This window comes from Gymnogyps californianus, chromosome 3 (assembly GCF_018139145.2).
Source record: "Gymnogyps californianus isolate 813 chromosome 3, ASM1813914v2, whole genome shotgun sequence".
NCBI lineage: Eukaryota > Metazoa > Chordata > Aves > Accipitriformes > Cathartidae > Gymnogyps > Gymnogyps californianus.
The window spans coordinates 126,573,242-126,598,604 of record NC_059473.1 but is presented as its reverse complement, the minus strand read 5'-3'; the positions used below and the strand labels follow the sequence as shown (position 1 = coordinate 126,598,604).

Below are 25,363 nucleotides of genomic sequence, written 5' to 3'. Positions count from 1 at the left end.
AATACACACCAACTCGAGGGTGGGTTGACCCGTTCACATGAAAGAGGACCAAATGGTAGAAAACATACCCAATTGCTCTGCTAAACTGTGCTAGTTTTTCCCACTTTCTACTACTTGAAGGTCACACACTCATCAAGCAGGAACATGAGCTTTGGCTAAAAGTTAGGGATGGCTTAATGGAGGTGAAAAGAGCACACAACAACCGTTACCTCCAGCATACCAGGGGTGGTACCAGCAACAACCTAACACTACTGGTAAGATCTGGTAAGAAAAATCATGGCAGTCTGGGCCAATTCACTCAAGAAAAATGAAGTTCAGTTGGAAGAAGTACAGAAAAGAGCTGTTGGGTTGATTAAAGGAAAGGCATAACTATCTGACACCAAGATCCCAGGAGAGCTTGGTTTGTTGGACAAGTCAAGCGAAGGTAGAGAACAAGAGCAACAACTTCATAAAAGCACATTAGGGAAGGGCAGTAATTACCAAACAGAAGGAAGAATAAACCAAATTAAAGGCAACGCTGGCACAGAAATGATCCAAAAGTAATTTCCACTGAAAACGAACAAGTGGTTTCATCCTCTTCAGGATCTCAGAAGGACTCCTGGAAGGATGAAGTTAAACAGTTAAAAGGACTGGATCTGTTTGTACTCTGTTTACCTTGGATCAGCCTCACACTTGAGGGCTTTCAGTGGGCACCTACTGAAGCCAAGGAGGAATTCCCCCTCCCTGCTGATGTCTAATCTGGCCTCCAGGGTTTGGTTGTTTTCCTTTCTCTGTAGCCCTCAAACATACGGTGAAAAACTGGCTGCCGAGACGGGTGAAAGCGGTGTGCATGCCCCCCTCTAGTAGCACGAGCAGCTCCATCAGAGTTAATCCAACCACCAGATTTGGGATGAAGAAAGAGCTTTCCTCCTCAGCACCTGCAAACACCTGGCGACAGCGCCGCTGGCCGAGGAGGTCCTTCCTGACCTCAGGGACGAAGGCGGAGGAACCCAGAGTCTGCAAAACACCGCTCTAAGGCAAAAGCAAAGCTCTCCTTTTCTGACCTCCCTTGAAGCAAACAAAATCAGGATAACTCCGATAAAGTCAATGCATTTAAAGAGGAGACTACAGCACCAGGCTGACAGTTGTAGCCTGAAGAGATTCCAATCTAATTTTAGATTTGACACAAACCTTAATGTGGTTTTAATTAATTAATTTAAAAAATCCTTTAATTAATGTAAACCCCTTAAAGCGGTTTTCATTTACTCCATTTCCAGGAGACATTTCCACTTATGTTGCTCCTCAGATGCCATTGTGCTGCTTGCTTTTGTTCTTCAGTCAAACCTCAAATGTTAGACCTAAACTTCTGTTTATAATACATCGCTGGCCTTGAAAGCCGGGATGCTTTGAGCTCAGGCTATTTCTTGAGCCTTCACTTTAATGATTTTCCAAGTAATGGGGCTTCCATCTCTTCTCTGACTATGCAAAAACTCTACAACTTGTTCTTCCACTGCATGAAAGTGTCCTCTTTTGGGTCCACTGAAGGACCCTCCGTGTTGACTGAGCACACAAAAGCTACCAAAAATTACACTTGAATTCTCTGAATCAAGTTTATCTAGTTTTTTAATCTAGTTTATCTCAATTTCTGCATGCAAGGCAGAAAGGCAGCAGTGATGGCGTGCTGTCACCCTGCCCTCCTGGCAGCAACACCCACCTTGGGCAGCTCTCCAGGCCACCAAGGAAGGAGCTCAGATGTGATGTGGGAATGCAGCAGGACATCCCTGGGGTCCAGAGTCCCTGGGACCTCTCTCCCCCTTGGCTCTCCTGATGGCAATCTGTACTTGGTAGAGCAGCCACTGGCTCCTGTCTTCAACCTGCTCCATCTGCACGGCCAGCCTGGGCACCACATCTAGGTGACCACCACATACTGCGTCCAGTTTTGGGACCCCAATGTCAGACAAACTGGAGTGAGTTCAGTGGAGGCCACCAAGATGCTCAGAGCTGGAGCACTGATCCTGAGACAGAGGCCAAGGGAAGGGGTTTGCTCAGCCTGGAGAAGAGATGACTTTGGGGCCCCTGACAGCAGCCTGCCTGTGCCTACAAGAGATTATGGAGGTGATGGAGCCAGGCTCTTCACAGCAATGCATGGTGAGAAGATGAGAAGCAATGGGTGCAAATGAAGCAAGAGATGTTCAGGTGGGATAGGAGGAAAATCTTGTTCACCGTGGACCCAGCCAAGTGTTGGAGCAGGTTGCCCAGAGCACTTGTGCTTCTCCATCCTTGGGGGCTTCCAAAGCCCAACTGAGTAAAGCCCTCAGCAACCTGGGCTGATCCCAGAGCTGACCCTGCTTTGAGCCCATTTATCAAACAACAACACTATCAGAAATGGAAATAAGCTTTATGGAAATGAGATGGTTCCAGCCCGACAGAGAGATTGCCAGCACCCAGGTAAAATGTTAGACTTCTCCAAGAGGATACTGGATTACAATACGGCGAGAGGGAAGAGCTGAAATGAAAGAGTATTCAAAAATATAAAATGCAAGAAATAATGCAAGCATAAACAAGGCAGAGCACGTTATGCAGAAGGTACTTTCCCTCGGTGGTATGGAGGCAGCAGCTCCAAGGACTCGAGAAGTTTAATCAGAAACTGGAAATACTGCCTGTGATTCAATGCATGGCAAGAAAGATGCGTTCAAGTTGGAGTCAGTGAAAGAAGGATATGCAGACAATTTAGTAGGATCGTAAACAGAAAAAAAACGCCTGAAGACTTTAACTACATTATCCCGGCAAAACAAAGCCAAGCGAGGGAGAAGGCTCCTCCACTCCTGCACTGGAGATGTCCAGCTCCTTTGCAGACTCATTAACATGGACTTGGGCTAGATATTTCCTCAAAGCTAATGAAAGTCCACGTAGAGCTCCATCGCCAGGGACTGCAGACACAAAACCCTGTGGACTGAGGGTAACGTGGGAGCCTGGACCTCGGCAGAAGAAACCAGCTGAAAGCCTTTAATTGCTCTGCACTGGGTGCCTCTGCTTTGGGGTAGAGCTCGCCAAGGGGCCTCGGCTCTGCAAATTGCTTCCACACATTGCACACAATTACTCACTTTGTGGTTTTATGGGAGTAATTTTATGATCTTTAATAACGTACCACATCACTCGGCTGCTGGGACAAGAAGGGGCTCTTGACTCAGCACCCAAGGACAAGATCTCCTCCTCTCCTCCTCCCAAAACCTCACACTGCTGTCGTAGGCTGTGGGAGAAGCCTCTTCCCAGGCCACCACTTCACCATTTTCTGACCATCGATAAATACAAAGCCCAGGCTTTTTTGTTTTCTTTTTAAAGCTCACCACGTGTCGGCATTCCCAAACCCAAGAAGAAACTCAGCATTCATTTTGAAGAGGCTTCCATATGTCCCACTGAGGACCCAGGACCTCTCTGCGCTAGAAGCTGTACATGTATATCACGAAATAAATCCAGGGCCAAATCTAAGCATATGACAAGACAGCAGGGAAACTTAATTAAAGGAAAGCCACTGACAGTCCACTGATCATATGCAACAGAGCAGCCAACATCAATAACTATTTCATATACTTCACTTAATTAACCTACCGTATTTACCCAAACGGAAAATTACTTCCCCAAGTAGGTTAGTTTCCAAATGGGAGGTGGTCTTAAATTAAGGGTCCTCTTCTTTTTGGGTTGATGTGCTCTAGTGACAAAGGAGCACAAACTTGCCTGAAGGAGCCCATCTCATTATAGCCACACTTCAGGAAAAAAACAAATAAAAAGATGTCAGGAGGACACAACTGCTCCATGGTTTTGTTGGACCCAAAAGAGGACACCTCCATGCAGTAGAAGAACAAGTTGTGGAATTTTTGTGCAGTCCAAGAAGAGACAGAAATGCTCTTATCCCTAAAACCCCTGAAAATTATTAAAGCAAAGGCTCAACGAATAGCCTTCTCCCCCTCCCTGCCCAAAGTAACTCAACTTAAAAATTGAGGGTCACCTTTGCAGGTCAACTCAGTAACTTTCGGGAAAGAAAGCTAATTCTTCACCTAGTGCCCTTTTAAAACATCCCAAAATCAGGTCACTATTCTGTAGCATTAGTACAGAATAAAACTGCATTAATAAAAGATCTGATTTTTTTTTTCCTTATACATCTATAAGAATAAATTCGGCAGCTCCACCACCAAAAACCAGGCTTCACTGGGGCTGAAGGTGTCATACACGGGGTCATACGACCCTCCATCGCCATAAGAAGCCTTGCACTGCAAAGGCAAGCAGTGACTAGGGGTCATTCATGAGACAAGCTAAGTTGTACAAATCCAAGCAAACACAGAATAAATCCTTTATTTTGGCAACTACAGAGTAAATCTGCTGGGGCTTTTGGACCTCGCAGGACCAGAAACTCATGAGCATCACCCCACGCATCCTGGCGGGGCCGGGAGCCGTGCTGCGGCTGCTCCTGGACCAGGTAGCTGCCGGCTCTGCGCACTGATTCCCGCAGAAGCCGAACATACGGCGGCACAGCGGGAGCGACCGCCAGCGAGTGGCGATGAGCAAACGCAGGAAGGACGGGGGGAAGGAGGTCCCTTGGACGCCGGCAGTGGTAGAGTCACTTGCGGTGCCTTAGGAGGTGTTTCAAGGGCAACCCTCTGCGGCTGTTTGAGTTTGTAGGCGGCGTAATGAAAAGCTCAATACTATTTGATTTATTCTATTAAGTTGCTGCTTTTATACTCCTGCTCTAGAAGGAAATTAAGCAGCCTATCAATGGAGAGGGCTTTTGGGAAAAGACTTGGTGGCTTCATCTTAAAAAGGACACTGCCAAGGTTGGGAGCTCTACAAGGAAGATGAGATGACCCCTCTGCCGGCTCCCATCTCCATCGGATCTCTGCACACTGCTCATCACTCCTTCCATAAACCAAAGGTTATCACCCTCCCAAAAGTGGGGTGTTTAATTAAAAAAATCATCCAGGGGGAAAAAAGAAATACCTTTCTGAAGCCCGCCTGCCACCGCAGAGCCTGGCGTCGCAAGGGCATTGGACGCCAAGTCTCTGCCTCTCCTCGGGGCAGGGGTGACCCCAACCTCCACAGCACTTGCAGGTTAGGCATCAAATATTACATCATTTTATAGAAAAGGAACAAAACAAGTGGTGGTCCATGCATCAACACAGCTTTTCCAATACCTCTGCTCAGTTTTGTACTCTCCTGTATGACCAAGATGCCTTATTTTTGCGCTTGCAACCACACACCGGCTGCCTTCCTGCCAGCAACTGAGCCTCCTGACTCCATCACAGCTCCACCACGCTGCCCTGATGGCTTCTTCTAACAGCCTTTACACCACCTCTGCTAACCCTACAAGCCAAAGAGCGACGCATGTTGAGCAGCGAAGCTGACCGCAGCGGCACTGCTCTGAATTAAAAACTACCTTGGGCGACCTTGCCTCGGTGTGATGGATGGACATCAGCTCCATCTCACGGCATGGCTCTGCAGCAGAGGACCCACCCCAGGAGAGGACCTCTGGCATCCAGGAGAGGACCTCTGGCATCCATGTGCTGGGCAGGACACCAATCTGAAGGCAAAGGGCAGGGAGGTCCGCACGGATGGACCGCTGCCCCATGAAGCCCAGGCAGGATGCTCAGAGAGATCTCCTTGCTGACTTCCACACCGCCCAGGAGACATCGGTGGCCTTTTCTCCTCCTTCCCCGGCGAGCGACCACACGCGGGCACGGTTCAGGGCTCCAACACTTAAACCACCCGACTCGAAAAAAATCGAAAAAACTTTTGCGGGACGGACAAAGGCTGAAAAATTAACTGTCTGGCCTCTTCCTCCGCTGCGTTTATTGCTGTCTTGGCAGATGAATTTCAGGTTGCTGCCACAGCCGCAAACCGCTTGTTCTGCCAACTGTACATTACTAACATTGGAAGGTGTCCAGACCTAGGAATCTTTTCTAAAAGCATTTGCTTCATACTTTAAATAGCAGCCCAGCAGGCAGGGGGATGGGAGGGAGGGCTCAGCCCCTGCGTGCGATCCATCTGCAAGCTTCTGCCGGCTCCTCCACCCTTTTGCGGGTTAAAACCGAGGACGACCCGTGGCGGAGGTGCAGCAGGGGGGGAGAGAGCTGGCGGGATGCGACCTCTAAACCTTCCAGGGTTGGCAGCGGGAGGATGTCCCCCCAGAATGTCCCTACTCCCCCGGTGCTGCCACCTGCCCCTTCCCAAGCTCCCCAGCTCTGCGCCTGGCACGTTATTAATTAAATTAATAACAGGACGTCGGCTGTTTTTTCATTGAAATCTGCTCTGCTATGAGGTTTAGCAGCATTTTCCCCGGTGCTTATGGGTTTTGCTTGTTATTGGGCTGAACAGCATCATTTGCTGGGATTTCTATGGTTCTATGATTTGTTGGGACGTCCTGAGCCTGCTGTAACACATCACTGCAAAGTCCAAACTCCCTGGCTCCTCTCTTTTACATGAAATCACGGCTCCAGGTGGGTTTCCTAACGGAGCATTAGAAGGAGCACGGCCACGCACTGCAGGATATGTCGCTGTTCACAACACTTTAGCAACAAAACCACATCCTCAGTAGTTAGCAAATATTAATCAGCTTTATGGCTGCGAAACAGAGAGGAGGAAGAGGAGGAAGGACACGGGCAGGGAAACACAATGTCTAACACTCGATATAACTACAAGGACAGAAAATTGTCTCTGGCCACAAATATTCTGACTTTTTGCCGTATTTTTCCTACCTCCTCATGTGAAATGCTCTCACAGTAAACTGCTAAGAACAAATACAGGTGAAGTTTCTTTTCTTCGGCAATTTGGCGCTGGGCTAGATAAGCTGGCAATACAGAGCAAAGCTCAAGGCATAATATTTTTAAGTAGTGCTTGTCCTAGTTAATGTTCAGCCTTGCTGTGCAATGTCAAGAAAACTAATGAACAGTGAAGTGGCAGCGAGCAGGAACCTGGGCGTACTCACTCGCTACCAAACTCCTTTCAGAGCCCGGGCACGACGTGAATGAAATCTAAAAGCTGTTGCTCTGGTTCATTGGGAAGCCCGGGCAGCCTGGGCAACGTGAGCCGAATGCTTTGCCACCGTCCTTGCCCCAAAATTCGGTGCCTAAAATAAGAGCGAGCGGGGAGGACCTACGGCAATGCCTGGCTTGTGATAGGACAAGGGGGAATGGTTTTAAACTAAAAGAGGGGAGATTCAGACTGGATATAAGGAAGAAATTGTTTATGCTGAGGGTGGTGAGGCACTGGCACAGGCTGCCCAGAGAGGTGGGAGATGCCCCATCCCTGGAAACATTCCAGGTCAGGTTGGACGGGGCTCTGAGCAACCTGATCGAGTTGAAGATGTCCCTGCTCATGGCAGGGGGGTTGGATTAGATGGCCTTTGGAGGTCCCTTCCCACTAAACCATTCCATGATTCTATACAGCACCTGTATGCATGTACCCACGTCCCAGCCACGGGGTTCCGGAAAAATTTAACATCTGTTATCAGGCAACACGGCTCCGCTTGGAGCGTGCAATGGGAGCTTTGGCAAAGGCAACGCTTGATGGATGACGCACTCTCAGCGCTAATACTGAGCGGGATTCACCTTGTGCATGAAGGACAAAGTGTTTGCATGAAGGACAAAGTATTTGAGCACACAAGATGGGCAGCCCTTAGCAGGCATGACGCAGAGCAAGCTGGAGCCCACCTGCAGCAGCTCCAGGAGGGACGCTTGAGGTTGCAAGGACCTGAACAAGTCCCACTCCCTCCTTAATACATCTCACCCCTTCTCCTGTGCATCGCTTGAGCCCTTTGGACTTCCACATTTCAGTCTATAAGTTGACATTCGGGGTGAATTTTAACCTTTATATGGCTTCTCAAGCATCTCTTCCCTGTTCACCGGTTACAGCGCCGTATTCACCGGCGGGAAGTGGATTAATGTCCCCTCTAATCTGTTTGGTTGGCAGGAGAACAGATCTGACAAGGGTACATGGTTCTTCACCAAGTCTTGCACAGCGTGTGGCAGAGCTATCTGTCCTTCACCTCACTCAGCCATAAAATGGGGGTTCTGCACACAGTTAATAGCAGATAAGCCCTTAATGGGCCTGATCCTGAAAGCTTAACAAGCACTTCTGATTATTTTAATCTAAGGAGAAATTTCAGGGTTAATCACAAACACGGAGTGAAGTGCCATCGTGCACCAGAAACAAAGGTGGCACCTCAAACAAGCCAAGCAACGGAGGTGAAGCATACCCTTCCATATTACTGCTTCCATAAAAGCAGGAGAAGGAAAACTATTGCAAATGGAATGATTATGTCATGATTTTTCATGAATTAAGTCATGATTATTTGCTGCGATTTAGTGTCTGAAGGGTACCAGGAGAAGCCCTTACTCTGAAGGTTTCTGACAAGCCAAGGCAGGAGCCTGCCGCCTTACCTTGCTCCAACCTCTTCATCTGCTGGATCTGATCAACCGTCTTTTTTAGGATCTTGCATTTGTCGGGTTTGACACTCAGAGTGTCGATGTCCCCGATGTTTGCAGACAGCAGCTCCGCCAGCTCCTCTAAATATTTGTTCTCCTGTTCCCGTCGCCGCTTTTCATTGCTGTTAGAGAAGGGAAAAAAAATTAAAAGTCACGTTAATGACTTTTTCCCACTGCTCAGTCTAGTCCCACCTGGGCGCTGGACAAGAACCCAAAAATACAAGTACTGGCTGGAATGATGACCATGCTATAATCCAAATATCTCCAAAATACTGGGGAGTTCATTCAGGCCTTTGTCTATTTTTATGCATATAATAAAAATTAATGCCAAGGAAGATATATAGGGCTAGCCAGACACCCCCAACAAAAGCAGACCTCTAACAGTCAGGACTCTGTCTTCCTCTCAAAAATAGTTATAAATGAGATATATCAAAAATAATCAAAAATAGTTATATCCAGCCTCTTATTTTTCTACAGCCACTATTGCAGCTGTCGCTAAGTTTAATCCTAAATTGATACACAAAAGCTAACAACATCCACCAGAGTTCACCAAAGTGAAAACTGGAATCAACAGTGACAAGAGGAAAATGAAAAATATTCATGAGATCAACTTTTTTGTCCCAGCGAAAGCAGCTTTTCCTTTAGCTCACGGCCACTGCAGAAGCCCAACGCTCTCCCATCAACTACTTGTAAATTCTGGGAATTGAGAATATATTATTTACATCCTATGACATGGCCATCATTGAAGCCACCCTGGACACTGTAACATATTCCTTTACCAAAGATGTTATAAGCATCAAAACCACCAAAACAAACTGTGCATACAGGAGAGACACACAGAGACACACTTTCCCTAAATACCTTCCTCTACATCAACCACAGGATGAAACAAGGACACCTCAAAATGCCCAACACGGCTCTACACTGCTTGCAATGCCTTTTATCACGTTGGTTTTCAATAAGCCACCTAATTTTTTGTTGCAACCTCCACGGGATGCCCAGCACTCTATTTAAGAAGTACTGCCTGAAAATCCCTAACATTTACTAGACACCACGAAGCTGCTGAGATGCCTGTGGGCACGGTGAGATGTTCCTGGCCTCAAAGAGGCCCCACGGAGGGGCTGAGAAAACACTGGTTACAAAAGCTGAATCCAAAAGTCCGGCTCGGTAGGAGATTTGTGTCCCACCGCAGATGCCGTTGCGTTGTGCTACGTAGTGAAACAAGCTCTGCTAACAGCTGAAGGCTTCGAGAAGAGGTTTGGTTTATTTTATCTGTTGAGAGTGCAAGCCAACCGGAGTGTGAATAAATCTTGATAACTCTGCAGAGACCCTTTAGAAACCGTATCTGTCCAAAAGAGGATGAGACACCACCAGCCCTCCCCTCTAAGGAGCTCCTCAGGTAGGCTGCACAGATGTTCCTTTATTTTTTCCTAATTCCACTTTATTAGCTCAATATCCAGGTCTGGCAGGTAGGCGTGCTCTCTTGGGCATTTTTCTGCTGCTTAAACTTGCTCTCACATGAAAATATCTGACAACCGCAGGGATGAGACTCCGTGACGAACCTCCCCTTGCCTCCCAAGTTCACTCTCCATCACCTCGCTTCTCCTCCTGCCCATGTCTCTCTAGGTGTCGTGACTGCCCAGAGGAGCAACAGGAATGAGTCGCCCACCTTTAACTCAGCGGAGCAGCAGAATCAAAAAAGAAAGGAAAAAAATAAAGGCACAGCCAGCTGCGGGTGTGGAGAACACAAGCAGCGTTTCTGCCTGGGCCACCGGTCCCATGAAGTCCCATGAGCGAGACCTTCCATGGGAGACACATGGTATGACCTGGAAACTCCTCTGCAATGGGTTTGGGTAGGCACAAAAGCCCTCACTTCCCTGGCAGGCAGCTGCCAACTGGTACTAAGGGGTCGCAGGCAGCAAAAACAGCTTCACAGAGGTAGGCTGGATGTCCATCTGCTGCAGAAGTTCTGGGTCCAACCATGGACCTCAGCCTCTTTTTGCACAGGTATCAGTGACACCAGCGCTGGCATGCTCCCCGGCAATGGGCAGGCAAATGCTTCTCGAAGGAGCTGAGCGAGTATTTTAGTTAAGGTCAAATTAATTCTTAGCTCTTCCTGCGAAGCAAAAAGCAATAGCAGAGGGGAGAGAAAAAAAAAAAATCCCTCTGTTGTGGGTGAGCTCATTTCATGAAAACCCTTAATGTCGCTGTTGCTGTGGCAACTTTCAAATTGTAGGAGGAAGAATTGGCCAATTTTCCTTACATAAAAGCATCATGAGAATATTACAGCAGTGGGCTGTTCTTTATGACTCCCAAGTATCATCAAAAGCAATAGTTAAACCTTCCAGGTTTTAACAAAGGAGTTTTGAAGTTCACTTTGCTCCGGAGTACGTTACGGAGGACTCTGGCCAGCCCGGGGAGGAGGATGAGGTCCCTCCCCACCGCGGCTGTGAGTCGGGAGACAGTCTGAAAGAAGGAAGACACAGCACTGGTGAGGACTTCTCTTCTGGATCTTGGTAACATGCTTCAGCTCTGGTGTTTGGGGTTGGATGGCCAACCCAACGACAAGTATTTGAGTCAACCCTTCTAAAAATGCTTGTAGGTGCTTTGTGGATGTAAAAACTCATTGTGCTTGGACAAGGAAGGAGAATCCTTCGTCCAGAAGTTTCTGCTTCTCTACGATCAGTTCGTTCCTTGTCCTATATATTTTGAAAGACCCCTGGTGTTGGCAGCAGAAGGCTTTCTTGAGGTGCTCAGGGGTTAGGAAACAAACCACAAGAGATCTGTTTTCCAAAGGCAGACCAGATGAAGCAAAGCTGGGTGTGTGCTCATTCATCTGGAGACCAGTTCCTTCACGAAGAGGTGTCCAAGCCCACCTTGCTACCCATGGCTCTGTCATGGGGACTCAAGGACCAACGGCTTCACCCCACACTCACCTCCAGGGCGAGGATCGGCTCCGAGAGCAGCCTGGAGACAGCAGCGAGGACTGCAGAGCTCTGACTCAAATGACTCAGCCAGAAAGGGGAAATATTTCACAGGATTACAGGAGTATTTGGTAGGAATAAGACAGCTACAAGTGCTATCAAAATGTCTTCCGCAATTAATGGCACAGCTAAGCCATGAACCACAGAGCCTTTGTAAGAAGGTGTGTGAACTCTACCGAAGGGAGATGTTGCAACCAAAAACTGCAATAAACAGAAATCCTCAAACAACCACTTAATGTCTCTCTACCGGAACACCGTAACCTTTACATTTATTGTCTAGAATATCATGCATGAGCTGTAAGTGACAGAAAATACACCTAGGCTTTGCTCAATGCATCAATATTCTGCAACAACGACCAAAACAGCATCCCAGGCAGCAGAGACACGGAGTCAGCAGCAGCACCGTACATTCACCCTTACTAACAGACTATATCGCCACAGAAAAAGATGCACAGGATTCACAGGGAGCCTGGAAAAGCCTGTGGAAGGAGATCACAACTGCCTCTATCCAGGACTTCTTAGCCTAAATCAGGTGGCAAGGTAGCTGGGACAGGAAGGCTTGGTCAGAAGCAAAAGGTGCCTTTCTGCAGTGAGCTGAGCTTTGAAGCAGCCTGCATCAGCGCACAGAAATGAAGATATTTCAGACAGAAATATTTTCTGTTTCATAATTGCATCATGGAGCAAGAGGGTCTCCACCGGAGTTTCTGAATATTACAAAAACGTGGATTTCTTGGGAATCTGGCGTGAAGAGGCAGAAGGCTTGGGATGATCTGCAGACCTCGCAGAAGTATTTGCACCAAATTTACCCTGAGAAAGCTTTCCTGATGCTCTGAGTGCTCTCAATTTATAAAATCAATACATTAACTTTGATAACGAGCCTCTAATCATCATTTGCCACCTAACAACAAGCAGAGCAGATGGGGAGCCGCATTTCCATCATGCTCCATCTTCCACCGCAGCCACCGCTAAAAGCAAAGCGAAGTTCTGGTGGGAAGTGCGAACGTTTCCGAGTGGCTGAAACCCGGCTCCATCTGCTCGAGCAGACGGGACGGAGCGACGCAGTGGGAATGACAAAGTAGCCGCGGCAGGGGACAGATTGGGAGTGGTGCACGTACCTCTGGGCTGTATCGCAGGGCGAGCCTTTCCTCTTCCGAGAGTCAGGGTTGGCAGGGTCCGTTGAGCTGTCCCCAAGGCCACTCATGTTGGTTGACCTACTTTGCACCTGGAACCAAAGAAAGACAGGGTAAGGACAAGCTTTTTGCAGCTGCAGGAGGAGCGGTTCCTCCACGGCAGAGCCAGAAAACATGGACCAAGTGACCTCTGAAGAGGTAACTAACCCAACGCAAGTCTGTCTTATTGAATTGATGCCTCGTTTGTTAAGGAAGCGGTGCGAAGGGAAGACAACATGCGATCATGTTACCCTCGTTTTGGCGTCCCCTGGTCACCATTTGGCCAAGCAAGCCTTCACCACCAGCACCATCATCCTTACATCACAGACTGAACTCTTGCCTGTGTCCCTACAGATTTTAGCTTCCTGGCCTTACAGCATTTTAACAACTATCTAAACACAGCCTGTTTCAATGCTTTGTTTATGTGTGTTTGATTGCTTTTGGTTTGTTTCCTTCTCCTGCAAGCCTTCTCCTTCAGCCCATCTTCGGCTCCTCTGCCATCTCCCCCCAGTTCCTCTGACTCACGGCTGGCAGAGGATGCTCCACCTCTCGCATTGTGTCTGCGCTCCTGCTCCCCCACCACCTCCTTTCCCCTCAGCACATGGCCTGGGCTTTAATTAGAGCTGCAAACTGACTCATCTCTTAACGGGATGCAACACCCTCCCACGAACCCTTCCCCACCTCCTGCTGAGGCTGCCTCCCACGCATGGTCCTCCCAGCCTCAACCTTCTCCTGGCAGAGAGCTTCCCACCATGGCCAGTCTTGGCTGGTCCCAACACCAGGCATCTCCTGGGCTCCAGCTCTCTCCAACACACGGACATCTCGCCCTTATTTTTAGGGTGTAATTTCAACAGATGTTGGGTAAACTAGTCCATGCTACGGCAAATGAGAGGTCTAAGCAACCAAAGAAGGTCCAGAAGTCACGAGGATTGTAACATTTCAATATCCCACATGCTAATGCTCCTTAATTATGAATTATATTTTTTATATTTAACTGAATAAAATACTATGTAAGCCCAATAAGGGCAAGAAAGCCAGTTAAGGCTTCTTTCTGGATACTTCACCTTGAAGGGTTTTAAAGGGTTTGGCCAAAGACTGTGACACTTTCCAACCTGAGAACTCAGCCAGTCCCCTCCGACTGCCTAAATGGGACTAAATACATCTATAGGACAGGGTCAAAACCTCATACAACATGTTAAATCAAGGGACAGAGCTTCTGTAGAAAAGAAATCAGCTATGCACGTTGCCTCCCTTGCTTTGCTAAAGCCATTCAGTCATTTTTCTAGTAATCACAATAATTCAATACTGGATATTGCCACCCTCCAAACTATTTATTTATTTTAGAAGTGTTTATCATTGTGAGAAGATACAATCTCTGAGAAATAAAGTAACGGGACCCTGCACAAGAAGTTAGTAGTTTAGAGAGTAAAAGGACTGAGTTCTTAAACTTAATTCCCTTCATTTCTTCCATTACTTTCTGAAAGCTGGAAATTTAACGAGCACTACACTGCTGACAGATTGTGATAAAGCGAACCCTAGAAGGCACATCCACAGTTCCCACAGCCCAGATGCCCGCCATGTTTTATTCACCCTGCCTGAAAGCACGGTGGGATGATTTTGGTGGTCCACCACCTCCCACCCGCTGCCCAGCCCGGTGCAAGGCGGCCGCTCATCAAAAGCCATCGGTGCTGGCTCATCTTGTGCTCAGATAGGTGACGATGAAAGTCCCACCAGCTTTTGAAAGTCCGCTGAGTCCCAAACCACATATGCAGACCAGCTCCTCACAACCTCAGAGCAGCGCAGAGGGACAGACACAGCCGTGAGCATCTCCTCCGCTCCCTGCTTCCTTGAAGACTCCAGTGTTCACATGAAAACCCAGAAAGCCAACCGTATCCTGGGCTGCATCACAAGCCACGTGGCCAGCAGGCTGAGGGAGGGGATTCTGCCCCTCTACTCCGCTCTCGTGAGACCCCCCCTGGAGCACTGCGTTCAGCTCTGGGGTCCTCAGCACACGTGTCGTGGTTTAACCCCAGCCAGCAACTCAGCACCACGCAGCCGCTCGCTCACTCCCGCCTCCCAGTGGGATGGGGAGGAGGATCAGGGAAAAAAAAGTAAAACTTGTGGGTTGAGATAAGAACAGTTTAATAACTAAAGTAAAATAGAATATAATACTAACTAATAATAGTAAAAAAATAATAATTGTAATGAAACACAAAACAAGAGAAATAAAACCCAAGAAAAGACAAGGGATGCACAATGCAGTTGCTCACCACCCGCTGACCGATGCCCCAGCAGCGATCCGCCCCTCCCGGCCAGCTCCCCCCCATTTATATACTGGGCATGACGTTCCATGGTATGGAATAGCCCTTGGGCTAGTTGGGGTCAGCTGCCCTGGCCGTGCTCCCTCCCAGCTCCTTGCACACCTGCTTCCTGGCAGAGCAGGGGAAAGTGAAAAATCCTTCACTTAAGGTAAGTGCTACTTAGCAACAACTAAACCATCAGCGTGTTATCAACAGTATTCTCACACTAAATCCAAAACACAGCACTGTACCAGCTACTAAGAAGAAAATTAACTCTGTCCCAGCCGAAACCAGGAGAACAGGAAAGACACGGACTTGTTGGAGCAGGTCCAGAGGAGGCCACAAAAATGATCCGAGGGCTGGAGCACCTCTGCTGTGAGGACAGGCTGAGAGAGTTGGGGTTGTTCAGCCTGGAGAAGAGAAGGCTCCGGGGAGACCTTCTTGTGGCATTTCAGTACTTAAAGGGGGGCTTCTAAGAAAGATGGGGACAGACTGTTTAGCAGGGCCTGTAGCAACAGGACAAGGGGGAACGGCTTTAAACTAAAGGAGGGGAGATTCAGACTAGATATAAGGAAGAAATTGTTTACGCTGAGGGTGGTGAGGCACTGGCACAGGCTGCCCAGAGAGGTGGGAGATGCCCCATCCCTGGAAACATTCCAGGTCAGGCTGGACGGGGCTCTGAGCAACCTGATCAAGTTGAAGATGTCCCTGCCCATGGCAGGGGGGTTGGACTAGATGACCTTTGGAGGTCCCTTCCAACCCAAACTGTTCTGTGATTCTATGATTCTATGAAAACCAGCAGCTTCATTATCTCCTACAACTGAGGAGTCCAGGGGGGTGTTACACATTTTGGGTCACCACCTCCTCAGTGACCCACCTCTACACTCGGCGCTGAAAACTTCTACTCCAAAATAAGTGAAATATCTGTGCTTAACACAGTGCTACCGGGAAAGAGCCCATCTTTCAGCAGCACACACAGGCATTTCTGCTAACGCTTGCATCACCAGTGCTAAGGCGAACGCGGTTCCTGAAATCATTTTAGCAATATTAGCACAGGTGATCGATGCCACGGGCACGAGAGCTTGTCCACCGAAATCAGAAACCCTGAGCAGATGCCAGCAAGCTAGCCATGACCAGGGATCCGAGTTCATCCCCCGCGTCTTTGGCACGTTTGCAAGAAGGAACGATGCCAAAGCAAATATAAAGAAGGGGAAAAAAAGCAAACTCTTGAAAAATATAGAGACTGGAAAACTAAAAGTGCTGTATCATCTGCCCTGGGTGAGAAGGGCTCGCTGAGGTTTCAGACAAGCTTCCTGGGGTTTAAACCTTCTCCTTGAAGGTTTAACTTGCTCTCACCAAAACACCGAGTCTCCGTGAGTGGTGTTGCTCTTACAGGCCCTGATCTTTCCTCTCAGCAACTGAATGAAAAGAAAAACTGAGCAGGGATATGGCAGGTAAAGCCGACCATCCCACCGGGATGCTCCGCTGCAGGACCGCAGCTTGGCAAGAGTGACCATATGCACTAGAGAGGTGAACTAAGGACAACATTGCAGCCTTAGCTGAAATCCTTGGCTTGAGTTAAGCCCTTGATGTAATACGCTCGATGTTTCTTTTTATTGTAAAAGTAGTTTATTTTGCGGCAAAACTTGCCAGGGCTGACAAGCCAAAAAATGTCATTTGGTCTAAAAATAACGGGGATGGCTCCGTTTGAAAGCCCTGTTGGGTCAGGGCAAGACCAGGGGTTGATGTCCCCCGCGGAGGGCAAGGGTTGGGCTGCCACTGAAAGGCAGCCCTGCCTGCTGCTGCCTGTGCTTGGGGCCATTTCACCGGAAACCTGATTTCTAAACACTGGCTTCTTGTAAAAACGTTAATATTCTGCTGGCTTAGGAAAGCAAACAGAGGCAGATGAAGGATGGCAGGATGGTAATCACAGAATCATAGAATCATTTAGGTTGGAAAAGACCTTTAAGATCATCAAGTCCAACCGTTAACCTCACACTGCCAAGTCCACCACTAAACCATGTCCCTAAGCACCACATCTACACGTCTTTTAAATACCCCAAGAGATGGTGACTCCACCACTTCCCTGGGCAGCCTGTTCCAGTGCTTGACAACCCTTTCGGTGAAAAAATTTTTCCTAATATCCAATCTAAACCTCCCCTGGTGCAACTTGAGGCCGTTTCCTCTCATCCTATCGCTTGTTACTTGGAAGAAGAGACCGACCCCCACCTCACTACAACCTCCTTTCAGGTAGTTGTAGAGAGCGAGAAGGTCTCCCTTGAGCCTCCTTTTCTCCAAGCTAAACAACCCCGGTTCCCTCAGCTGCTCCCCATAAGACTTGTGCTCTAGACCCTTCACCAGCTTTGTTGCCCTTCTTTGGACACGCTCCAGCCCCTCAATGTCTTTCTTGTAGTGAGGGGCTCCAAACTGAACACAGGATTTGAGGTGCGGGCTCACCAGTGCCGAGTACAGGGGGACGATCCCTGCCCTAGTCCTGCTAGGCACGCTATTTCTGATACAAGCCAGGATGCTCTTGGCCTTCTTGGCCACCTGGGCACACTGCTGGCTCATATTCAGCCAGCTGTTGACCAACACCCCCAGGTCCTTTTCCGCCGGGCAGCTTTCCAGCCACTCTTCCCCAAGCCTGCAGCGTTGCATGGGGTTGTTGTGACCCAAGTGCAGGACCCAGCACTCAGCCTTGTTGAACCTCCTACAATTGGCCTTGGCCCATCGATCCAGCCTGTCCAGATCCCTCTGTAGAGCTTTCCTACCCTCAAGCAGATCAACACTCCCACCCAAGTTGGTGTTGTCTGCAAACTTACCGAGGGTGCACTTGATCCCCTCATCCAGATCATTGAGAAAGATATTAAACAGAACTGGCCCCAGTACTGAGCCCTGGGGAACACCACTTGTGACTGGCCGCCAACTGGATTTAACTCCATTCACCACCACTCTTTGGGCCCAGCCATTCAGCTAGGTTTTTTTAATGAAAACAAGCTAATTAGTCCAGCTAGGGCAGGGGCAGGCAGCGGTTTCCAGGCTTAATATGGCGGCTCTCCGATGCAGACCTCTGCTAAACGGATTGCTCCTCTGCTGTCACAGGCCACCAAAAAAAATATATTAAGGGATGGTATAAAATGCTGCTGGTTTCCCCACTGGTGCTGCTCACTCCCCAGGGCTCCCCGGGAGACGTTTGACCGTGGCAGGAGCAAGACCTAAGCGTTGCATCAACGCAAAGAGCGTTGGCCTCTCGCCCTCCTCCAGACGCACATGGATGAAGTCTCATCCCAAAGATGCCCTGAACCTGCTGCTCTGAAGAAACTCCGTGTCATGGTGCAAACCCAAAATGGAGAATGGCTTTTTTTTTTCAACAACTATGGATATTATCATTGCAACCAGCAGCTTCATGCTTGGTCTTGCGTGCAGCTCGTGCACAAGTCCAGGGTCCTGCAGCAGCGGTGTCGATGAGCAAAGCTGCGACGTGCACCATGTTTAGCAGCAAAGCAAGCGCCTGGGATACAGACTGCAGCTCCCTGGCTCCAGCTAAACCAGGGCTGAACTCAAGCCACTGGCAAGGCCACAGGTTTGGAGCTTCTCAAAGGTGATTCTCCCTATCCATGTTGTTGTTGCTCCCCTGGTTCTTAGTCCACAGATCTGGGTACAGCACTAGTCCCTGGCCCCTCCTGTTACCAGCACCCCGGTGCACCACTGCATCTGCTCACCAGAGACTAATTAGTCTCAAAGAGACTAATCAGAAGGAAAAAAAAAGGAGAGGGGGAATGGATAAGAAGCACAAGAGCTGAAGTGAGCTGCCCACAGCCAGGCAGATGAAACTACCTCTGATTTCCAACCCTACACTCTCTCCTCTTCCATCGGTCCTGCAACGTGCCATACCGGAGGGTCTACCTGAAGAAAATGCTGCTTTTTGGGATGCTAACCAATATCCTAGTAGAGACCAGAGCCTTAACATGGAGGATGACACACCAGCCCACATCAGTATTCCAACACAACCTTGGGGATCATGACACGAATGCAATTTCCACATTAACAAAAAATAAAAAAAAGAAAAAGGATGTGAACTATTGCAGCGTAATGCTTCTGCTCTCCTAATAACACCAACGGATTTCCAATAGCTTCCCAAAGACGGCCATTGCTACCTCTAGCAGACACAAATAGCCCGAGTGATTTGAACTGACAGCATGGAAGACGGAGCTGGCCACCGTATACTTAATTCTAACAGAACTGCCTATTTCTAAAATGTATGTCCCACATTTTGGATGAACTTGACCCAAAAAACCACAAAATAACACTAACATCCATCAGAGAGAAACACAATTAGTCGGTTGTTTTTAAGAAAATGACACTGTTGGAAAAGTCCCTCGTATTACAGCTATTTATCATCAAAATATAACCCATCTGTGCATACGCAGTCTCAATTAGAGGTAATTAAGAGCATACTTGGAGTGTCGCAAGGACATGTCTATATTGTTCCCCTCACAAGTTTATCATCAGCTGCTCCTCTCATTGCTGGGGTCAGTACAAACCTTTTTTTTTTTTTTTTTTTTAAACTTCTGCAGATTACAGAAGAAACACTGAAGCTGTGATGTGGATAGAGAAGAGGCAACGGGTGAGAAAGAGTGAGTCATTTGCTAACTTACTGCATGTGGTGTTAGTTTTGGGGTGGGTTTTTTTTTAAAAAGAACTTATTTTTCTGACCTCATCCCCAACAAAAAAAGGAGAGAGATGTAAAGTCCTGATTAAACATCGGTTTTTTGGTGGCTGAAGTTGTCAAAAACAAATGTCACATCTGTTTTGTGCAGTACTCAGGGCGGGGGGGTGGGGGGGGCAGAAATCCCTGTGTCCATATGCCATCGCTCCAGCCTGCAGAGACGTCTGCCTTCCAACTAAATCCTCTTTTCTTGGTACCTTACCCCAATTTCCCTGCTTCGTTTGCTCCTGCCTCTCACCTAGCCTGTAAGCCCTCCATCTTCTTCTGCCTGAGCCTCGTGGAGATGCTGCCAGATGAACCCTCTGGCTCTGGGACATCCAACCCAACACGCGTTGCACAGCCCAGGAAGCATGGACAACTGGGTTTCTCTTGGTTCCCATTATTCATCCTGGCCTGAACATCCCCTCTCGACATCAAGCAATGCTTCCATCGTTATGGTAATAACGATGATGCTCGAGTCAAGGCTGGATGGGACATGCTCAAGGTCACCAGGAGGCCTTGCAGCAACCCTATGGTGAGCCCACGTCTCCACGGTCATTAGGGCTGTAAGAGGAGGGAGGTGATGAATAAAGATTTACTTTCACTGGCCTTGGGGGGGAAAACTAGAGGTGAAGGCAGTGGGGAGATCCACCCGCCTGATCTCACATCGCCTCTTTAAGCAGAGCCCGTGGTGTTGGGAGGAGGATGAACAAAGGGAGGGAGCAGCCCGCTCTGATGTCCTCGTGTCCGTCCAGCCTGGAGGGCCGGTGTTTGCTTTCCTTCTTAGGAGATAAGCAGGATGTGCAGAAATCTTAATTATCGCCGGCTCTGCAGAGGCAGCAGGCTAATAAAAGCTGTCAGCTCGGGGACGCGGTGGAGCGAAAGCCTGCCGTCTCAATTCCCCGCATCCGCACCCACCTGCCGGTCCTGCGGGGCAGGGGACAGGGAGGACGCGTGAGATGCCTACACCCTTCAGGAGGGGCTTTCCACCGCCACCGGCACGGAGGAGAAAGGACCACGGCAGGTCGGGTGGCCCCGGGCAGGTTATTTCTATACCCCACTCCCGCTATGCCACGAGGGAGATAAGTTTAAACATCGCTGATGCAATGCAGGTTAAAAGCCACCGATCAAAAACTCAACGGATCTGCAAGAGATTAACGTTATGAAAGATTTAACATTTTGACAGCTATAAATGTTTCTGAAGATGAATTTCACTTCTCTGCCTCATTATTGCCATCCCTCGGGGGGCTGCGGCAGGGGGACGGGGACTCGTCCCAGGTCGCAGAGGGAAGCGGATGCACAAACCAAGGTCTTGCAGATCCTGACCCTCCCATGGCAGGGACGGCGGGTGCAGCCCGGGGAGCACGGCACCGGCGCTCCTGGCAAAGGGGACACACACAGGCTCTGGATTTTGGGGATGTGATGCAGGGAACAACAAGTCAGAGTTTAATTTAATTTCTTCCAAGCTGTTTACTGGGTCAGACTCCATCAACACACATAGTTTTTTCTTTTTTACGCAAGGATGGAAAACTCCTGACTATCGAACAAGCAGCTCCCCGAGTGCTGGCAAACCCCAGGAATTAATTGTCTATTGTCATATTTACAATATTGGCACCAAACCTCCCAGGAGCTCTTTGCTCTTCAGGACCAAACGAGGAGACGGGGGCAGAGCTGAAGGTCTCTTTCCACCTTGTAGACCCCGGTGGGTTCGCTCCCTGCCCTTAACAGAGAAGCCCAACCCATCCCAGTGGAAGATTGAACTCCCAGCACCAAACCCATCCCGCATTCACCACTGCAGAAGGTTTTGCAGAAGATAAGGTAGGAAATGCCAACAGCCTGGTGTGCCCGTGACAAGTAAGAGCGGCACTGGGCTCCACAACCACCCATGGTGGCCACGGTGGGCCAGCCAGCACCAAGAATCAAGTCCTTCACCCACAAGTCCTACAGACCCGTGTCCTCTGCAGAGCAGCCATGGGAAGCAGTGAACCTCCTACTAACGGGGTAGAGAGACAGGACGTTAATCCCACCTTCCAGGGCCCCGTTTTTCTTGTACTTTTAATTCTGAGCACTAGAAACTTCTCCACACTGCACGATGGAAAAGACGAGCTTTGCTCTCCAAATCCAGGCTTCTCCATCACCTTCTGCCCACAAGAAATCGTTTGCTTTGGAAAGGTAACACGGGCCGTACAACCCATAAAATCGAACCTATTCGGCCAAAGGGAATTTTGCATACGGTAACAAAAATACACACATCCAAGTGAATTCCTTAAGGATGAAAGCATGGGCCAGCCGCACGCCAGCTCTGCAAGCGCTTGCTCTCTACATGATCCCTAGAAAACACAAAAAGAAAGGAAAGAGGTATATAAATCAATGTCCTGCAGTCTGAGTATCATCCTTAGAGAGGCAACGGTCCAAAGAGAAGGTGTGAATTTTAATACACCCATCATCTCTATCGTATTTGCAACTCACAGACCCACAGCAGTCATTCCCCTTTAGCCCGGGGATAATTCCAGCAGCCAATTTGTTTTACAAATGAATGGGAAAATATGGGAAAGGGCTTTGCCTTAGCACGATGAAAATGAATAATCCAGCTGTGGGAAATCAATATTTGATGCCTAAGGAGACCTCTGAAAATCCACCACGCCACTCTGTTGTTTTCCCAAGCTCTCTTTAAACTCACCTCAGCTAAAATACAACAGACAGGAGATAACTGATGTGCTGCTTATTACACTAATTGCAATCATCTCCTTGTTACCTGGTGCTCACCCACATCTGTTTGTCGTAGCCATCTGTTGTCTGTCTTAATTAGATCGCACACTTGGAGGGGCAGGGACTGTCACAGCACGTGATTTTCTAACCCCCCGACACCCCACTTCTGTCCGAGCATCTCCATGCTACCACCGTGAATCCCCTCGCATGGCCAAGTACAGGGATGACAGCTAGAAAATAGGAAGCCAAAAAAACCCCACCCCAAAAATAAAGCAAATAAGCACGGTAAGAATCACGCTGCGCCACGGAGGGTTTTCAGGAGTAAATGATCACCCACAGCTTCTGCTACCTGTCCTAACTTTCTAAGATTCACCTTCCGAGCTGCTCTGGGGTTGTTTGGAAGAACGACTGGGCACCAAATCAAACCAAACTCATTCATGGGGGAAAGATGAAAACACGGAAACTAAACTTTTCCTTCTACTCCAGTACAAAAAATATAGGGAAAGTAAAAAGGATGACTCGCCTCGTGCCACCGTCCTTGATGCTGCTGCTCCCAGGGTGAGGGGAATGGAGCCCACCAGCTCCAGCAAAGCCTTCAGAAGGTGCCATCTTGCACCTCATCTCTCCACATTAATTTCTGGAGCACTGAAATGCTGCTGATTAATTATTAGCAACTTTGAGCATCAGCTCAAGATCCTCCTGCTAAAACACGCTGTCCTACAGCGTTGAAAGCACTAACTTCTTTTTAAAAAAAAAAACCCAGAAATGAGCACTAGTGCCTCACCAGACGCTGCCATCTGAAATGACAGGACGAAGAAAGGTTTCTAACAGCAATCTAAATTTCAGTATTATTGAGTTTCTGCTCATGTTGCTTGCTCTGAACAGCACTGCTGGTAAAACTCATCTGTGCGTTGCTTTGATCCTTGCTCATCCCCTTCTCCTGAGGTTGTCCCTGCCTGAGCCGTGGCTGCATTCCCCACCACCTGGTAGGAGCTGGGGTAGGACCGTGCTGCTGCCATGGGACTATCCACATCCCCGGGCAGGACACCCTTGGTGTGACTGCCCAGTGTCCTCACTATTTGAACTCAGCTCCATCTTCAAGTGCTCAGGATGGGGAAACCCTGAGCCTCACAGCAGTCCCGGGGCTCAGCAAACTGAGATACGAGCAAGCAGGGGATTAAATTTTGCTGCTGAGGTTCCTCTTGATGAGGAGCCCAGCTCCTTGCCAAGACTTGAGCCAATACAGGTGCCCACCTCCTCTCAGCCGTGGCTCCTTCCCCTTCTCCATTTTGACCCCCTTCCCAAGATCCTAGACAAAACCAAGCCTGAGTTCGTTTCAGCAGCACAACAAGCCAATGAAAGACATTTAAGAGACAGATGCCTCGGTGCTAGGTAAGATGGGAGCCCACCACATATTTTCAATTTGTATGGGTCATAACTCCGTATCAGCTGAGTTACTCCACCACCACCACCTGCTATACCCATGAGAAAAGTCCATTTAAAAGGATGACAATGCACCGTTTTCCCTTGAAAATGACTCCGATCAGGTATTTTAAGCCCATGTAAAGATCTCCAAGTATTAAAACCACTTTGTTTTTTATCCTCATTAAAAGCCCAATAGAAATTCAAATTTCTTCTTACACCAGCTGTTTTCCCAAAGCACGCCAACTGCCTTATTATAGGCCTGCTCACGAATGTCAGCACGTACTCCGCGAGCGTTTGCATCCATATATTTCTGCATATCCAAAAACCAGAAGAAAGGCATTCAACCACGGAGCCGTCCACGGGAGGGGAAAACCAAACCCACGTGGGTTGAACCATCAGCCAGGCGATGGGCTGCTTGCAGGGGTCTCTACAGTGGTGGACGCAGTCAGGTTTAAGTCTGTCTTTAAGATCCAGGCTTAAGTGCCATCCTGCTTGGATTTCTTTCATTATTTTTCATTTCGGGACTGACAGCCCCACCAGATCCCCCCAAGGCTGCATCATGCATGGTTAATATTTTTGGAGGCAGCAAGGCTGGTAGCAAGGCGAGATAAATGAATGTACAGCGTTGGAGAGAAACAGCAGCGATGCAAGAAACCCGCTGGAAAGGCGAGTCAAGGTTTGGTGTGTATAATTTTAATAATAAATAATAATTTTTCTCATTGCCTACCTCCTTTTAGGGCCATCGAGTACACTACGATCAGTGAGAGGGAGGGAAATTGAGCCAGCAGATGGCAAAAATGGCAATGCTCTGCTTAAAAATACACGAGAGCAAGGACTTGTGGTGGGCTCCCACACGGGGGTCATCCCTTGCCCACTACAACAGCTCTGTCCCCTCTCTGGGAAAGGATGCTCTTCTCTACTTCGCAAGCAAGAACCCTGCTCTTTCAATGCAAAAACATTTTTTTTTTTTTTTTTGCAATTGCTTTGCACTAATAATGGGAATATGTTGCAAACACAAACTGAGATGAACCCAGAAATTGATATGCAATTTAATTGCCATCCTTGAGCAGTCTTCCTCGCAGAGCCGCTCGTGTCTCGACGCCAGCAAGCATCGCTTGGCAATGTTTACAGCAGAGATAAGATACAAACCAGAACTGCAAGAAGCATAACCTTTTCTCCCAGTAACGGATAGGAAAAGTGGGTTAATTTATACAGCTTCTGAAAGGGAAAAATAAGGCTAATTCCCTCGCAGTCACAGAACATTACACACTTAGTTTCATATTACGCTCGTGAATTACACATTGCAATTACACAATTTTCTCTATGGGGAGAAGAAAGTATTTGGCAGAATGTACAAATACATCAGGTTCTCATGTAGCAGAAATTAAACTGCGACACAAGCACATGTGGCTTCATAAAAATCACCATAACTCGCAAGCAGCAAAGGCACCGGCGCATCCTATGTTGGACCACGGCACAGGAACCCCACCAGCAGAGACGGCACTCGGCCACTGGCAAGCCCACGGCTTTTCCCGGCAAAGCCACCCCTAACGCCTTTGACCAGAAGGCAGGGAGCAGGATGGAGTGGGGAAAAAACCCTTTTCAGGAGTGGCGT

At 48.5% G+C, this 25,363-nt stretch overlaps 1 protein-coding gene across 2 annotated transcripts in view; it reads right to left on the bottom strand.

The window, feature by feature from the left end:
• NCOA1 (nuclear receptor coactivator 1) overlaps window positions 1–25,363 on the bottom strand; it is a 187,150-nt gene that overhangs the window by 52,921 nt on the left and 108,866 nt on the right. For both annotated transcript variants that reach the window (XM_050893741.1, XM_050893742.1), the window contains exons 3-4: window positions 12,553–12,659; window positions 8,409–8,575 (exon numbers count right to left, since the gene is read on the bottom strand). In XM_050893741.1, the coding sequence (XP_050749698.1) occupies window positions 8,409–8,575; window positions 12,553–12,638 (253 nt within the window). In that variant the 5' untranslated portion in view covers window positions 12,639–12,659. The remainder of the gene's footprint in view (window positions 1–8,408; window positions 8,576–12,552; window positions 12,660–25,363) is intronic.